The 14850-nt window shown below is 41.1% G+C and overlaps 1 protein-coding gene across 1 annotated transcript in view; it reads right to left on the bottom strand.

Annotated features, from left to right (window-relative positions):
* The window catches only part of NBEAL1 (neurobeachin like 1), a 134054-nt gene that overhangs the window by 33312 nt on the left and 85892 nt on the right, over window positions 1-14850 (bottom strand). The window contains exons 29-38 of the mRNA XM_077829857.1: window positions 14656-14809; window positions 10043-10171; window positions 9218-9523; window positions 8969-9118; window positions 6968-7125; window positions 6099-6223; window positions 4850-4976; window positions 2955-3103; window positions 2260-2393; window positions 1290-1391 (exon numbers count right to left, since the gene is read on the bottom strand). Coding sequence (XP_077685983.1) covers window positions 1290-1391; window positions 2260-2393; window positions 2955-3103; window positions 4850-4976; window positions 6099-6223; window positions 6968-7125; window positions 8969-9118; window positions 9218-9523; window positions 10043-10171; window positions 14656-14809 — 1534 coding nt within the window. The remainder of the gene's footprint in view (window positions 1-1289; window positions 1392-2259; window positions 2394-2954; window positions 3104-4849; window positions 4977-6098; window positions 6224-6967; window positions 7126-8968; window positions 9119-9217; window positions 9524-10042; window positions 10172-14655; window positions 14810-14850) is intronic.

The following is a 14850-nucleotide window of genomic DNA, read 5'->3' as shown; positions in this document are numbered from 1 at the left end:
CTAAAATCATTAAACTGAAGAAACTGTTGTCGTTGTAGAGTGTGTCTTGTCAATGCTTAGCTACAAGGAAATATTTCTCATAAGTCAGGGGCACTAGACTATAAACATAAGAATTTGCAAATTTCAAATTTTCATAACCTAGTTTAAAATTCATCCTGCATCTGTGGCTGTGCTCTGTCTCTTGATGAGATTAGCTGACACCTGGCAGAGGCAAAGGGTTGTCAAATTCAGGTTAAATGCAGGGGAAAGCTAACAGCCCTAGGCTGGCAATAAAAGTTCTTTTAAAACTAAATGAAACAAAACATAAAACAAAAAAGGACAGAAGAAGAAAGGAGGAAAGAGCAATAGTGGAGAAAAAGCAAATCAGAAACAGCTGAAGACGAAAAGGAGAGAGGAAAATAAGTATTGGAAACTCCAATAACCAAAAAAAAAAAAAAGTCTTTTGATCTTCCTCTGTTAACCGTATATGCATCAGTGAAATAGTCCAGTGTCCTTGTGAAAGTGCTGCAGAATTAGTATTTTATATACTTAAGAGGAAGGAGTGCCTTATGTAACTCTGAACCTTCCATCTAAGGATTGGTGATGACACCTTCTTTCCCATTCCTCTTTGTCTAGGTAAGTGTCTGAGGTGCAGAGCCAGGAAGGCAAAGGTACAAAAGAGGAAACTGGAGAATTCTTAATGTTAATAAGAGCATACATTTCTCTATTTCTCATAGAAAACTACAGCATCTGTTGATGTCCAAAAAAACCAAAAGCCAAACAAAAAAAAAACCACCCCAGAAAAATAAGACTGCCCTGTGAAGTTAGATAAATTGCTAAAATTTCATGATGTTTCTGAAAATTGACACTTCGCTTACAAGCCAATAATACTGTACCTGAAGCAAGGAACCATGGCCACACCTCTACATCTTTAAGTGGGTTTTGTTGAAAGCACACATAATAAGATAACAAAGCAAATAATCAGTACACAAAGCAAAATAAATTGTCACCTAAGCCCCATGTGCTGACACCAGAAGACAAATTTTCAAAACTGTCCTCTATTTTTTGTCGTATGTCTAACATCTGCAGACACAAATAGGCCTGCAAACTGGTATAAATGCAATAATTGGGCGCACACACAATTGCACATGCAAAAGTTTAGAGGTCAGATGAAAAGTTTGCCGTTGCTATCTATGTATGTCCACAAACACTGTAAAATATTCTAAACCCTAGTTTAGCTACTTTATTATTAAGCAGTTCTTTGAGAAGCACTGAAACACCCTAAATCATTTCAGCTGAAATCATTTTACCTGCATCAAGCCTGAAGCTTTAAACAGTTCCTGTGGAGATCTGGTCCCATAAATATTTGGAGAACGGAGTGACAAGATTCGACTGTACACTTTATTTCTCACCTGTAAGAAAACATTTACACTGGAAAATGCAGCTAATAAAACCATAAGCAACTGCTCTACGGATTAAATTCTTAATGAAGCTAAAATTTACTACATTTTTGAACTGTGCCGCCCTCTTGCTGCCAAAAAGATATTTATTCCGCTGCAGGAGCTAAAAATGGGTATTATTTGTGATTAACTGAAATACTACTGTTGCAGAATCACAACCCAGCAAAATTACATATTATCCCCACATAAACATAATAGAAAACACTGTCATTTTTCACGTTTAATATTGTATCAGTCTTTCTACACAAGCTACTCTGATGAATTATTCACTTTAAATATCCACCATGTAACAGCTATTCATAACATTTACCAATTCATCAGTATCAAACGCAGCCCAGTTCAGTTATTCATTTTAGCCCCATCCCATTTAAATTATCCAAGAAAACATTAGCACAGCATTTGCAAACCATCAGAAGGGCAAGACATAAATCATTTTCCCCTCTGCATTACAATAGGATAGTAATTCTCCATTACTTTGTAATTCATTTGTACAAAGTTTTTATGGTTTGTTTAGTACAAAGAAGCTGAGATTACCCCAGTACAATTTCTCATGAGGCAGAAATTAAATAGTAGTTGCACATGAAAAAATAAGAGTTTTGTTTTTCTTTTGACTATTCAATTTTACTGGAAACCAGACTGGGGTTTTCAACAACATAAAAAGATCCATATTCTAATTTCTCAGAGCAGTTCAATCTGGCAAGTATTTTGACCTAATATAATGCTGCAGAAGCTGCCAAAAATCACGTTAGCCATGGCCAGTAAACTAGAATTTGTCACTTATGCTGAGAGAGTCCACCAGGGAGCTTTGACAATTCCATACCTCCTTATTGAAGTTAAGGAAGTAGTTGGTCTGATCAGTGAGGAAGATCTCCAAGGCTGACCGCCTCAAGTTGTATCGGCGCAAGTGTATCTCTCGAATTTGATAAAGGGACCATTTGAAATCAAAACCTACTCCTGCGAACAGAACAACTTCAGTTATTGATCCAGTTTCTTTTGGTGAAACAGATCAGTTAATTTTCTCAAGTTCAGTTTCATGTATCAGAGTTAAACTATACACATTAACCTTCTTATAAAAGCTCACCAAACAGATATTGCTGATTAATGCTTACAAACTACTTTTCTTATCAATTCATGCAGGTGACAAAGCTCATATGGTTAGCATAACTGGTGAACAGTATGGCAGAAATCATAGGGAACTGCCATTTACTCATATAAATTATACAAAGACATTTTGTTCCTTAGAATATGATTAGCAGCCTTAATGTTACCCCAGGAGATGGGAAAAAAAATTAAGACTGCACTAGTAAAATGGCTCAGTGGACAGGCTACATTTACAGACCCCTTGCTCGAAAGGAAAAATATGAAGTCATTGGCCTAATAAACATTATGTACAACTCTGTTAATTAGCTAATTTCTAGATGTCAACCACACGGGCATTTGTTCTCAAAAAATAAAGTTCATCTGGAAAGAACAGGATGCTGAACTATGAGGAAGTAGACCTATTGTGATGCTCACCTTCCTCTTTTTCAATGCTGCCATCATAGAAGCAGATGTGCTGGGTAGTGACCTCCAGTCTGCCAGGTATTACATCAATTAGCGTAATGAGTTCACATTCTTCAGACAGTACCAATTTTTCTTTCTGACCCTGCTCCTCCTTTTCATCCCTACAACAACAACAACAACAACAACAACATCACCACCACCACCATCCCATGTCATGTGTTTTTCTAGACTGCACAGTTCGACCAGGTACAAACTAAAAGCACAATTTAGAAAAGAATCAAATCTGAATTGCCTTAAGAGCACGTCATATGAAACCTTCCACTATTTTGCTTTCATTAGTAGGCTCATGAGTTCTCTGAGTCAGCATTTAGACCTCAAACCTGTTCACTTCACAGCAGAGTTTTTTAATCTGTCTATTCCAGTCACTTCTTTTGTATAAAAAGATCTTACAGGATGGATCTGCTATTGTTACAGTATAAGGCATAATGCCAATTTTCGTATCTCTGGATTAACAAAAAGGCCAAAAACTTAAAAATAAGCCAACACACAAGCTCCAACTATAAAAGAGTTGAATCTGAGTAATTCTCCTTGCCCCCCTAGTTCCAAGAGACAACAAACTGTGGCAATATTTCAAATAGAAGTTACTGAAAAGTTTATAATACAAGGTTGTTTCGTTTTTAAATAAATACGTGAACTGACTTTTGTAACTTTAAAGGTATAATATAAGGCAGTATATAATTATTCATGTAAATAAAAATATTTGGATCACTTTTACAGACTTCTCTTAACAAGGCTTCCTCTTTGCACCTACAATTTTATGGTACAAATAAATGTGTGCAATTTTGCATCTCCAGTTATTGGGGCATATCATCATCTCTGTTTCACTTCTTTTGAGCATAAAGGACGCATTTCCCTAGCTAGGGAGTCCCCAGATGTAGGGGAAGTCTCCAGTAGGCGCACACAGCCCAGCATAACTGGCACCTATATGTCTCTTTTCCTGCCTCTTTTGGTGCGGCAGACATGTCACAGGCAGGTGGGGGGGGGGGGGGAGCAGAGGAAGGGGCAGGACTGAAGTCTGCATGATCCAGCTATGCTTAATTTGCTGAAGGCCTCTTGGGAATCATTGCTAGCTGGTGCATATTAGAGTAGCCATGAGGCTGGTCCAACTTGAGCCCAGGACCAGGGCTAAAGAGAATCAGGGATAGACCCTCACTGATGTGCCCATTCCCCATCTACAATTCTATCCCATTATTTTAGCAAGGAGGGTGAAGAAAGCCTGTTTCTGCTTGGTGATGTTTTTTTATGAGTGGCATATCACTATCCAATCCCCACGCTTGTTAGACAATCTGCGTTTATCCAGTAGTAACCCCCTTAGTGAGAAAGAGCTACCACTGCTCAAGCAGGTACCATGTTACCACCTGGGAGTGTAGTAAGCCCTCCTTCTTGTCCCTGTCCTGCAACCTGAGCTGGCCATGAAGGGCTGCCCCTCTCTAAACTGAGATTATATTATTGCAGACCCAACGGCAATTTTTCCACTGGCAACACTAGAAATGCTGGACTGACTGGCTCAGGGTTTGTCTACATGAGAACACTCAGGAAAATGAATCCAAATTAGCTAAATGTGTGAATTTAATGTGGATTAGTTAAACTACAGGCCATCTTAATTCTGAAGGATGGTCTCCACACAGAAGTTTTATGCAGTTTATCAAGTCCAACTAAAAATCCACACCTTGAGTTAATATGGTGTAACTTTCCTGAGTGTCCCCATGTAGACAAGCCCTTAGTCATAACAGAGGAAATAAAGAGGGCAGTTTTGTGCACCATCTACCCCAGTCCAGGAGGTATTTCCCACTCCTTATCCCTAGTGGAAAGATGAATTTCAGAGTTCCCCAAACTGCTGTACATACATGCTTGCACCAGCAGTTGTGTCCTCTTCTGGCAGTTCAAGTATATCATCCTCCATGTCATTAACTTTCACTTGCTTCACCACCTCCAGGAGCAGTGACTCACTAGATGGCTGTGTCTGCTGCATCCCTTTTGGAATAAAGATATTTTCAGTTCAAACAAAATATAGATTTGTATTTCACCACAGTACTATTGGATAACTAAACTGTGGCAGTTGGCTACAATTACTGGAATTCAATAGTATCCATGGGCATGTCTACACAGAGACATGCAGGAAAATTAATCCCAATTAACTAAAGGTGCAGATTTGAAGTGGATTGCTTAAACCACATTAAATCCCCGTATGGATGTTGTTTTTCAGAATTCAAGTGGACTTAATTCAGTTTAGTTTAATTCACTTTGGAAGTGAATTAAACTAAACCAAATTAAGGCCACTTTAATTCTGAATGAAGGTGTGCACACAAGAGTTTAATGTGGTTTAAATAATCTACTTCAAACCCATACTGTTAGTTAATTTGGATTAATTTTCCTGCATGTCCCCATGTAGACAAGCACTAGGGAAGGGATGGGTTGCAATCTTAAAAAATACAGTTCTGGGGGAACACAGAATAATTTAAAATAGCCCCAACTGTGAAAAATGCAACACTTAACCTCTCAGTTTATAACTCACAGTTATAACTGTGGCCAAATACTTGATCACATCTGTAATTCTTCATTATGCCACATAGGCTTGATTCAAGTTTAAAGCAAGATTTTCAACGTATTTTAGCCTCAACATTTACCTTGCTTAAAGAAATATAAATATTATAAAGGTCCCTGTAAAACTATTTGTTTGCTCATATGAAAAATAGAGTTGGGAGGGGTTCTTTTGTTTTTTATTTTTTTTAAGAACACGCATCATTTTTGGCAATATGAAGATGCAGACATAAAGCATTCTCTAGGGATGCTGAATGAGATTTATTTTGAAGGAAGATTCCGCTTTGGATCTAAGCAAGTTGACAGTACCCCATTAAAACAGATTTTTCAAGAAAACTTTATTCAAATCAACCATATATCCTTTTTTTTAAAATCTTACAACATATATTTCCACTATAAGGAAAAGTGGGTTTCTTTAGAGGAGAAAATAAAAAAAGCATTTTAAAATAACTACAAAACACTGTTTAAAATTTGCAAAAGGTTGCTAAGGAATCAGGAATATAAATAGTCCATGATCTAAATTATTAGTGAGGAAACAGTGAATTTGGATCTTACCTAAATTGTCTCTCAGGTCACTGGCCTCCTGATGGGAGTTGAAATTGTAATTTTGCACTAGTTTTAACCTCATACGTGAGTAGTTTTCCACATTTGAAAGTTTCCAGTGAATGGGATTCTGTTTCCTAGAGACAGCAAAAATATTTATACTAAGGTATAAAAAACAAATACTTAGAGCAAATGAGTTGATTCTATCAGAGTTTGTATTTAAAATCATAATGTAAAAAAAAATCATATACCCTTAAGAGTAATATAACAAATGTAAGATATATTGTACAGTATCTAACATTTCAGCCCAATGCACTTAACATACTATGCACATCCTCCATTGAAATACAGCAGCTGTTTAACAGCTCACAGCAAGACTACCTGACAGTTTTGGACAGGCAGTAAAGAACATCTTATCCAAATGAAATTGATGGGGAAAATTAAGTAGGCACAACACAATAATCATGTTCAAATTTGCCTTAATCCAGGCTTTAGCCTTTGTGTTTGTTATAGAATACCAGCATTGTGTTAAATATCCATTATATCTCACTCTTCTGAAACATATCACATAACCGCTGGTCTTTAGTACATGAAGTTTCTCTCATGTAAGTTTTAAATTTCCTTCAGCCATAGCTACTTTTTACATGTTACTTTTCAGTAAAATCTAGCTGAGTTATATATTAAACTTAAGCACTGGTATTTTGCTAGTTAAATGCAGATAAACATTAAAAAGAAAACATTCAATGGTAATCTTCTATATCAAGGGTGGTTACACCAGAATACTTCAGCAACCTTCTGCAATTACCACTACAGTATATGAAACTGAAAGCAACTTTCTATTAGACGTAAGATGATCTTGGAATAAAGTATTTCACTCATACCTTTCAGCCCAGGGGCCCTGTTCACAAGTCAGATAAAGTTGGGCTGCTCTCCACTGCCTCAGAGTAGCGGTGTGTAGACTATTAAGCTGTTTTAGCATGCTGTTGTAACGCAGGTTCTCCTGGCGTGCCTTTCGGTTAAATGGCTCCACAAAACACTCCTGAAAGCAACATTGTAAGTAAATCTGATGCAGTTTCCTGTAAGAACCTTGCCTTCTGTAAAAACCATTTTGCCTCATGAAAAGGATAAAACCTTCACCAGTAAGTAGGAAATATTAAAGGTAACTCCAAAAATTCTGCTTACTTCAGCAGTATGTGCTGAATAGCTTCAGAACCAGGTTAAATGAGGGCAGGAAACACACAAGCATCTAGGCCTGGATCCACAAAAGGAATTTAGGCGTTACAACGCTGAGAGTCACAGTGCCCAACTTTTAAGTGCCCATAAAAATCACAGGAACAACACTGCACTCTACAAACCTGTACTAGGCACCAAGGCTCCCTATCCCATGAATCGGGAGAGAGAGGTGCCTTATAATGTGCCCCTATGCTAGCCATTGGGAGATGCTCGTAAGAGGGATGTGTGCTGAGCCCCAGTCCTCTCTCGGTGATAGGCACCTATGCCCAGCCTGTAGGGAGATGACCAGTTCCGCTGAGCGATCCACAAACAGGAACCAGCCGTATGGAGTCACAAGGCATTTTTTGTGAGAATGCCTGCCTTGCTCCACACAAAATGGCCAGAGTTGGAGGTGATTGTGGTGGTGCCTATCAATTAACTTTTAGTCCACAGGTGAGAGCACTCACTTGGGATTTGGGAGATCAAGATTCAATTCCCTGTTCAGGCAGAAGGGGAGAAAAATATTTGAACAGAGGTCTCCCATGTCTCAATAGCAGGCTCTAACCACTGAACTATGAGATATTCTGATGTGGGACTCCTTCAATCTCTCCTGTTGAAGCCATTCCACTTTGGATAAATAATGAAACAGTGACTATTTAAGTATTACTCCCCAGTGGAGCAATCACTGGGCCAAAGACAGAGAGAGAGAATGAGAATGACTCTCTATAATCCAGAAAGAAAAGGAGTACTTGTGGCACCTTAGAGACTAACCAATTTATCTGAGCATAAGCTTTCGTGAGCTACAGCTCACTTCATCGGATGCATTTTTGTGAATACAGACTAACACGGCTGCTACTCTGAAACCTCTGTATAATCCAGTGGTTCAGGCATCCACCTGGGAGGTAGGAGACCATGGGCCAGTCCCAATCACTCCAATTGCTCTTTCATTATTTACTTGATACCTCAACAGGTCAGCTTCATTCTGCAGTGAAATTTCTATAGAAGCTGTCAAGGTGGAGCATGGTACACGTGGGATGTCACACTAACGGATCAGCCAGTGTGATCTGCAACTCTGGGAAATCAAAGAGCTAACATAAGTGAGTGTTTACTTATGCTACATTGTAACTACCATGGAAATCTATAGGAGCACAGAACCAGCCTTGGGAGAATCAAAGAAGGACCAGATCCAAACCAAACAAGGAGACATTACTACCATATTTCTGAATTAAAAAAAGATCCAGAGGACAAAATCAGGGTAGCTGTCTTTGACAGTTTTTTGTTAGTGAACCATTAAGACGATATTCAGAGTTTAATTAGGGCTGGATATCATTTCAAATGACCTGGAGTCAAACAAATTTGTAAAAATCACCATTTAAAGTAAGTGTGAAATATCAAAAGGTTTAGTTCTGGAGAACAGAAAAACAGCATTGATTTAAATTAGTGGAAAAGTAGTTATCAATACTGGATCAATAAAATAATTTTACACAATCCGCATGCAAAATGGAGGTATGATGATGATTAAGGTTAGGATCTCTTGATATACATGATCACTGACAGACTGGCAGCGTTTTTCCCCCAACAATCACTGGGGTCAGATCAGTTTCAAACTAATTTCCTGCCCTTGCTCCTGAAAAAGTACAAAATGTTTTTAGAGGAGCTAAAGACTTTACCTGAAATTTGAGCTTGCTTTCTCCTCGTTCTCTGTCTCGCTTATGCATATTCACCATTAATGCCTCATAACAGTCCTTCCAATAAAGTGCCATACGCTCATGACCATCACTGAATGTATTGACTTCATACTGTTTCATATATGGAATAATCTGATGCACAAGAAAAAAAATCAAGATGATTGCTGAACAGATTCTCTCCTCCCTAATGGAAGAAAATAGAGAAAAAGCCAAGAAGAAGCCATTACTTACATATTTATCAATATAAACTTGCCATTCATCTGAGCTGCAATACTCCCGGAAGTCCTCAAAGAAAGAGGGGCTGCCATTGGTGAGAGGCAATGAGGGTAGGTGCAGGTTCATGAAGAGAAGTTGGTAAACTTTGGATACCAGTGTTCGAACAAGGGGAATCAAGAATGCGTATGTTTCTGTCTTCTCTTTGATTGATCTACTCAGGATGCCTTCCAACTTCCCCAAGAGGTAGCATGCCTCAGCTTGGCTTTCAATTACTTTGGTCTGAAGAAGGGTGTTTAGCTTGGCTGCTGCCATAGCACAAACCTGGACAGAGAAAAACCAAACCAAACCCCCGTGAGGCTAGTGCATGCATGCTACATTTCACCACAGGGTTTTGCATGACTCCTACCACTGTTTGTTAGATAGTGTGAAACTTCCAGTAAGTTAGAGAAGTATAGGATTTCAGTACACTTAGCCACTATTAATTTATATGCATTATGGTAGTGCCCAAATGCCTCTGGCTCGATCAGAGTCCCACTGTGATAAGTACTGTACATAAAGACACATCCAGAAGTGATGGCTCTGGCTTCAAAGAGCTTACAATCTAATTTAATGAGTTAGAAACACAACTCGTTTTCGGCAGGTGAGGATGGAGAGGAATATGTAACAAGTGTGCATATGGTGGCAGGGGCTGAAGCCTCTCATTTATAACAAGTCTGAGGATTATGATGAAATCAGCAAACTCACTGAAGTGAACTGCATCCCTACAATCACTGAAAGTTCTATAGTTACATAATCAGCACGAATGTTACATAGTATTAGACACATTAATATACAACAAACCTGTAAGTTATCTTGTCCAATGAATCCAAGGAGCAACTGGACCTGCACTTGGGAGAGCTTGATCCATTCTGGGCCAGCAGAGTACCAGAGTGACAGGCTGTCAATGAGTGTCACCAGCTCTTCTAAAAGCTATTGTAAAAGTGAGAGATTTGTGTGAAGAAAAAAAACAAAATTGGAAGTGCTGAGACACTAGTATAACTACAAGTAAAGTCACCGAATAATCATTTTGAAGGTCTGATAAGGTCTATAAGGGTATGTTTACATAGCCCATGGCAGCAAGCCCCCCCAGCCCGGGTCAACAGACTTGGGCTTGTGCCACCTTACTAAAAATAGCTGCACTGAGGATGTGGCTCAGGCTGGAGCTCAGACTTTGAAGCCTAAAGAAGAAGGTGCACTTCAGAGCCCAAGCTCCAACCCCCATTGTCTATACAATTATTTTTAGTGCGGTAACGCAAGCCCAAGTCTGTCAATCCTGGCAGGAAGGCTCACTGCCACAGGCTGTCTAGACATACCCTACAACAAACAAAGCAGGCTGTCCCCCATACTTCAAGCTAACCCAAAGTAATTAACTAAATATACTCTGGGACAGAGGTTCAACAACTAATTGTGACAGAATTCAGGACTGCAACAACTATGGGGTGAAGTCTGACAAAATATCTATCCCCTGAACAAAAATAGTTATTTGTGTATATAAAAATAAAATTAATACCCTATTCCTCTAAGTCATCCCCAGCAAATGTCAATTCTACAAATGCAGTGGCTGAGAGTATGATTGTTTTGATTAAAAAAGGCTCTATGCTTAAGAGCATACACACCATAAAGATTAATAAATTTTAACTCAGTATGAATTTATGTTACATTCCTTTCCCACTCCTTTGCATTTTATCTAATTTAAATGAAAAGTTAATTTATTGTTTCATTACCCCTAGTGGCGTGCATGATGCTTTTGAGAGAATTAAAAAAAAACAGGATCCCTGCCCTGTTTGTAACCTCCAAAATTTGATCCTGTGAGTTGCTCAGAACCGTGGGCCACTTCCATTTTTTTCTTTTTATTTCCATATTTACGTTGATGTCATTAATCATATACTAGATTTTATAATCTAAGAAACACAGTGCATTTCCCCTTCATCCTCCTCCTCCTCACTGGATAAAGGAGGAGCTGATCTGGGTGGTGTAGTAAGTTGGCACAGTACCAAGCGAGCTAGGGTAAGTACCTAGGTAGGCTGGTACCAAGGAGTGGAGATTACAATCCTGAGAATCCAGAAGATCTTTGGGGTGGGAAAAATGCTGCGGTACTGAGAGCATCGGTACTGAGGAGGGCACTGACAGCAGTTGTTGGTGCCGAGGGTTGTGCACTATGAGTAAGGCTATGATTTAGTCACAGGTATTTTTGGTAAAAGTCATGGACAGGTCACGGGCAATACACAAAAATTCACAGCCCGTGACCTGTCCATGACTTTTACTAAAAATACCCGTGACTAATTCTTAAGGGGGAGGGGGCGTGGCATTGGGACCACTGCTGGGGGAGAGGTGTCTGGAGGGGTCGCTGCTAGGGGAGAAGCCTGGGGGCTGCTGCTGGGGGGGCATCCTAGGGGGCACTACTGGGGGTGGGGGAGGGCCAGCCACGGCACCAGCTGCCGGGGGCCACTGGCAGCAACTGCACCGGCCACCTGGGCACCACTATCGGGGGTTGCCCGGGGAAGTAGCTACTCTGGCTGCCCGGGCACTGCTGCTAGGGGTCATCCGGGGAAGCGGCTACTCCAGCCGCCAGGGACCGTATCTGGCAGCGGCTGCATCGGCCGCCCAGGCACCACTGACGGGGGCCGCCAGGGGAAGCAGCTACTCCAGCCGCCCAGGGACTGCCACCATGGGCTGATGGAAGCGGCTGCGCCAGCCACCCGGGGACCACTGCTGGAAGCAGCTGCCCAGGGCCGCCCGAGCAGTGGCTGATGCCACAGCTACTGGCTACGGGTCCGCCAGAGTGGCTGGCTTCAGAGCTGTTCCAGTAGCAGCTGGGGTGACTGTCTCCAGGACCACCTGGAGCCAACTGCTTGGGCAACACTGGAGTCAACCCCACTGGCCCCTGCAGAAGTCACAGAGATCGTGGAAAGTCACAGAATCCGTGACTTCCGTGACAGACTCACAGCCTTAATCATTATTCATAGATTATACAAATGTTAGGGTAACTTGCAAGTCTGTGTAACTTGCACATGGAGCAGACAGGAAAGCAGGTCTGCAGCAGGAAACACAACCAACGAGAGGATGGGAGACTTCTTTATTTTATACCTTCTTATGCTTTCCTGTTTGCTTTTCCACTACCACCTCATCCTTCTGGCCTCCTTGGCATGTAAATTACACCAGCTTGACCTTACACAGCTGAATCTGGAACTTTCACACACCCCCACACACTTCTTCCACCCATTTAAGTCACTTTTGCATCTGACCCAAAATCTGCTCACAAAACATGCTGGAAGTAAAATCTGGGTTAAAAATCCCAAGTGCCCTTCCTCAGTTTGTGACAAAGAGCAGAGAATGAATGAATGCAATGATTTTGGCTGCCCTTTTAAATAGCACATACAATATGAAGCATACCATTTGACCAGTGGACCAACACCTACTTAGAAAATGGTTAGCTCTGTTTCATTTGTTCTAGCATTCATGTAGCTTTTCTGTAGTCTGTAAAGATAAGGCTCTTTAATCAAGGGTGCCATTAAAGACTCATGTATTTGCAATATTAACTGTATTCCCTATGGCATCTGCATATAAAATTCTAGTATTTAAAGGGGCAGTCAAATCCGCTCCACACACTGCTTAGTCTCTAGTTAAAACAAATGTCACATGATTAGGGCCCTACCAAATTCACGGCCATGAAAAACGCATCACGGACCATGAAATCTGGTCTCTTGCCATGAAATCTGGTCTTTCATGTGCTTTTACTGTATACTATACAGATTTCATGGAGGAGATCAGTGTTTCTCAAATTGGAGGTCCTGACCCAAAAGGGATTTGCAGGGGGGTCACGGTATTGCCACCCTTATTTTTGCACTGCCTTCAGAGCTGGGTTGCCGGAGAGCGGCGGCTGTTGGCCAGGCGCCCAGCACTGAAGGCAGCGCCTCGCCAGCAGCAGCACAAAAGTAAGAGTAGCTGTCATAAATAAAGGGAAGGGTAAACCCCTTTGAAATCCCTCCTGGCCAGGGGAAAGCTCCTCTCACCTGTAAAGGGTTAAGAAGCTAAAGGTAACCTCGCTGGCACCTGACCAAAATGACCAATGAGGAGACAAGATACTTTCAAAAGCTGGGAGGAGGGAGAGAAACAAAGGGTCTGTGTGTCTGTCTGTATGCTGGGTCTTGGCCGGGATAGACCAGGAATGGAGTCTTAGAACTTTTAGTAAGTAATCTAGCTAGGTACGTGTTAGATTATGATTTCTTTAAATGGCTGAGAAAAGAACTGTGCTGAATAGAATAACTATTTCTGTCTGTGTATCTTTTTTGTAACTTAAGGTTTTGCCTAGAGGGGTTCTCTATGTTTTTGAATCTAATTACCCTGTAAGATATCTACCATCCTGATTTTACAGGGGGGATTTCTTTATTTCTATTTACTTCTATTTTTATTAAAAGTCTTCTTGTAAGAAAACTGAATGCTTTTTCATTGTTCTCAGATCCAAGGGTTTGGGTCTGTGGTCACCTATGCAAATTGGTGAGGCTTTTTATCCAACATTTCCCAGGAAAGGGGGGGTGCAAGTGTTGGGAGGATTGTTCATTGTTCTTAAGATCTAAGGGTCTGGGTCTGTAGTCACCTAGGCAAATTGGTGAGGCTTTTTACCAAACCTTGTCCAGGAAGTGGGGTGCAAGGTTTTGGGAAGTATTTTGGGGGGAAGGACGCGTCCAAACAGCTCTTCCCCAGTAACCAGTATTAGTTTGGTGGTGGTAGCGGCCAGTCCAAGGACAACGGGTGGAATATTTTGTACCTTGGGGAAGTTTTGACCTAAGCTGGTAAAGAGAAGCTTAGGAGGTTTTTCATGCAGGTCCCCACATCTGTACCCTAGAGTTCAGAGTGGGGGAGGAACCTTGACAGTAGCAGTACTGTACCCTGCCACCCTTATTTTCTGCATTTCTGCCTTCAGAGATGGGCAGCCGGAGAGTGGTGGCTGCTGATAGAGGGCCCAGCTCTGAAGGCAGCAGTGCAGAAGTAAGGATGGCAATACCATACCATGCCATGCTTACTTCTGCTGGACTCCTGGCCACCCAGGCTGGTTCACCGGCCACCCAGTTCTGAAGGCAGGGCCGCCACCACCAACAGCACATAAATAAGGGTAGCCGTACCCCTTGCAAGCCCCCGACAATAACCTTGTGACCTCCCCCCGCAACTCCTTTTTGGGGTCAGGACCCCTGCTATTACAACACCATGAAATTTCAGATTTAAATATATGAAATCATGAAATCTATGATTTTTAAAATCCTATGACTATGAAATTGACCAAAACGGACAGTGAATTTGGTAGGGCCCTACTCATGATTGAAGAAAAGGGTGATGTTACTCAAACTGACAACTGTTTCATAAACATTTCAGCCCCTACATAATTTATGAGAGTTTCCATTAGGCAGCTATTATACCTTTTCTGTCCATAAGTTTGAATTAACCAGCCCTTCTGCCTGTAGAAAGTCCTGTACGATGAGCAAGAGCCGGAAGGCATTTTCAGCATGTGTTGGAAGAGCTTTTGCGTCTCTGTTATCAGTGACGGTCCATTCCAGCATCTTCTCTAGCAAGCTGAATGGAAAACAAAATCCCAAAGTAATCATCACATGTTC

The sequence above is a fragment of the Eretmochelys imbricata genome, chromosome 11 (assembly GCF_965152235.1).
Source record: "Eretmochelys imbricata isolate rEreImb1 chromosome 11, rEreImb1.hap1, whole genome shotgun sequence".
Taxonomy (NCBI): Eukaryota; Metazoa; Chordata; order Testudines; family Cheloniidae; genus Eretmochelys; species Eretmochelys imbricata.
This window is presented reverse-complemented; position numbering and strand designations above follow the sequence as displayed.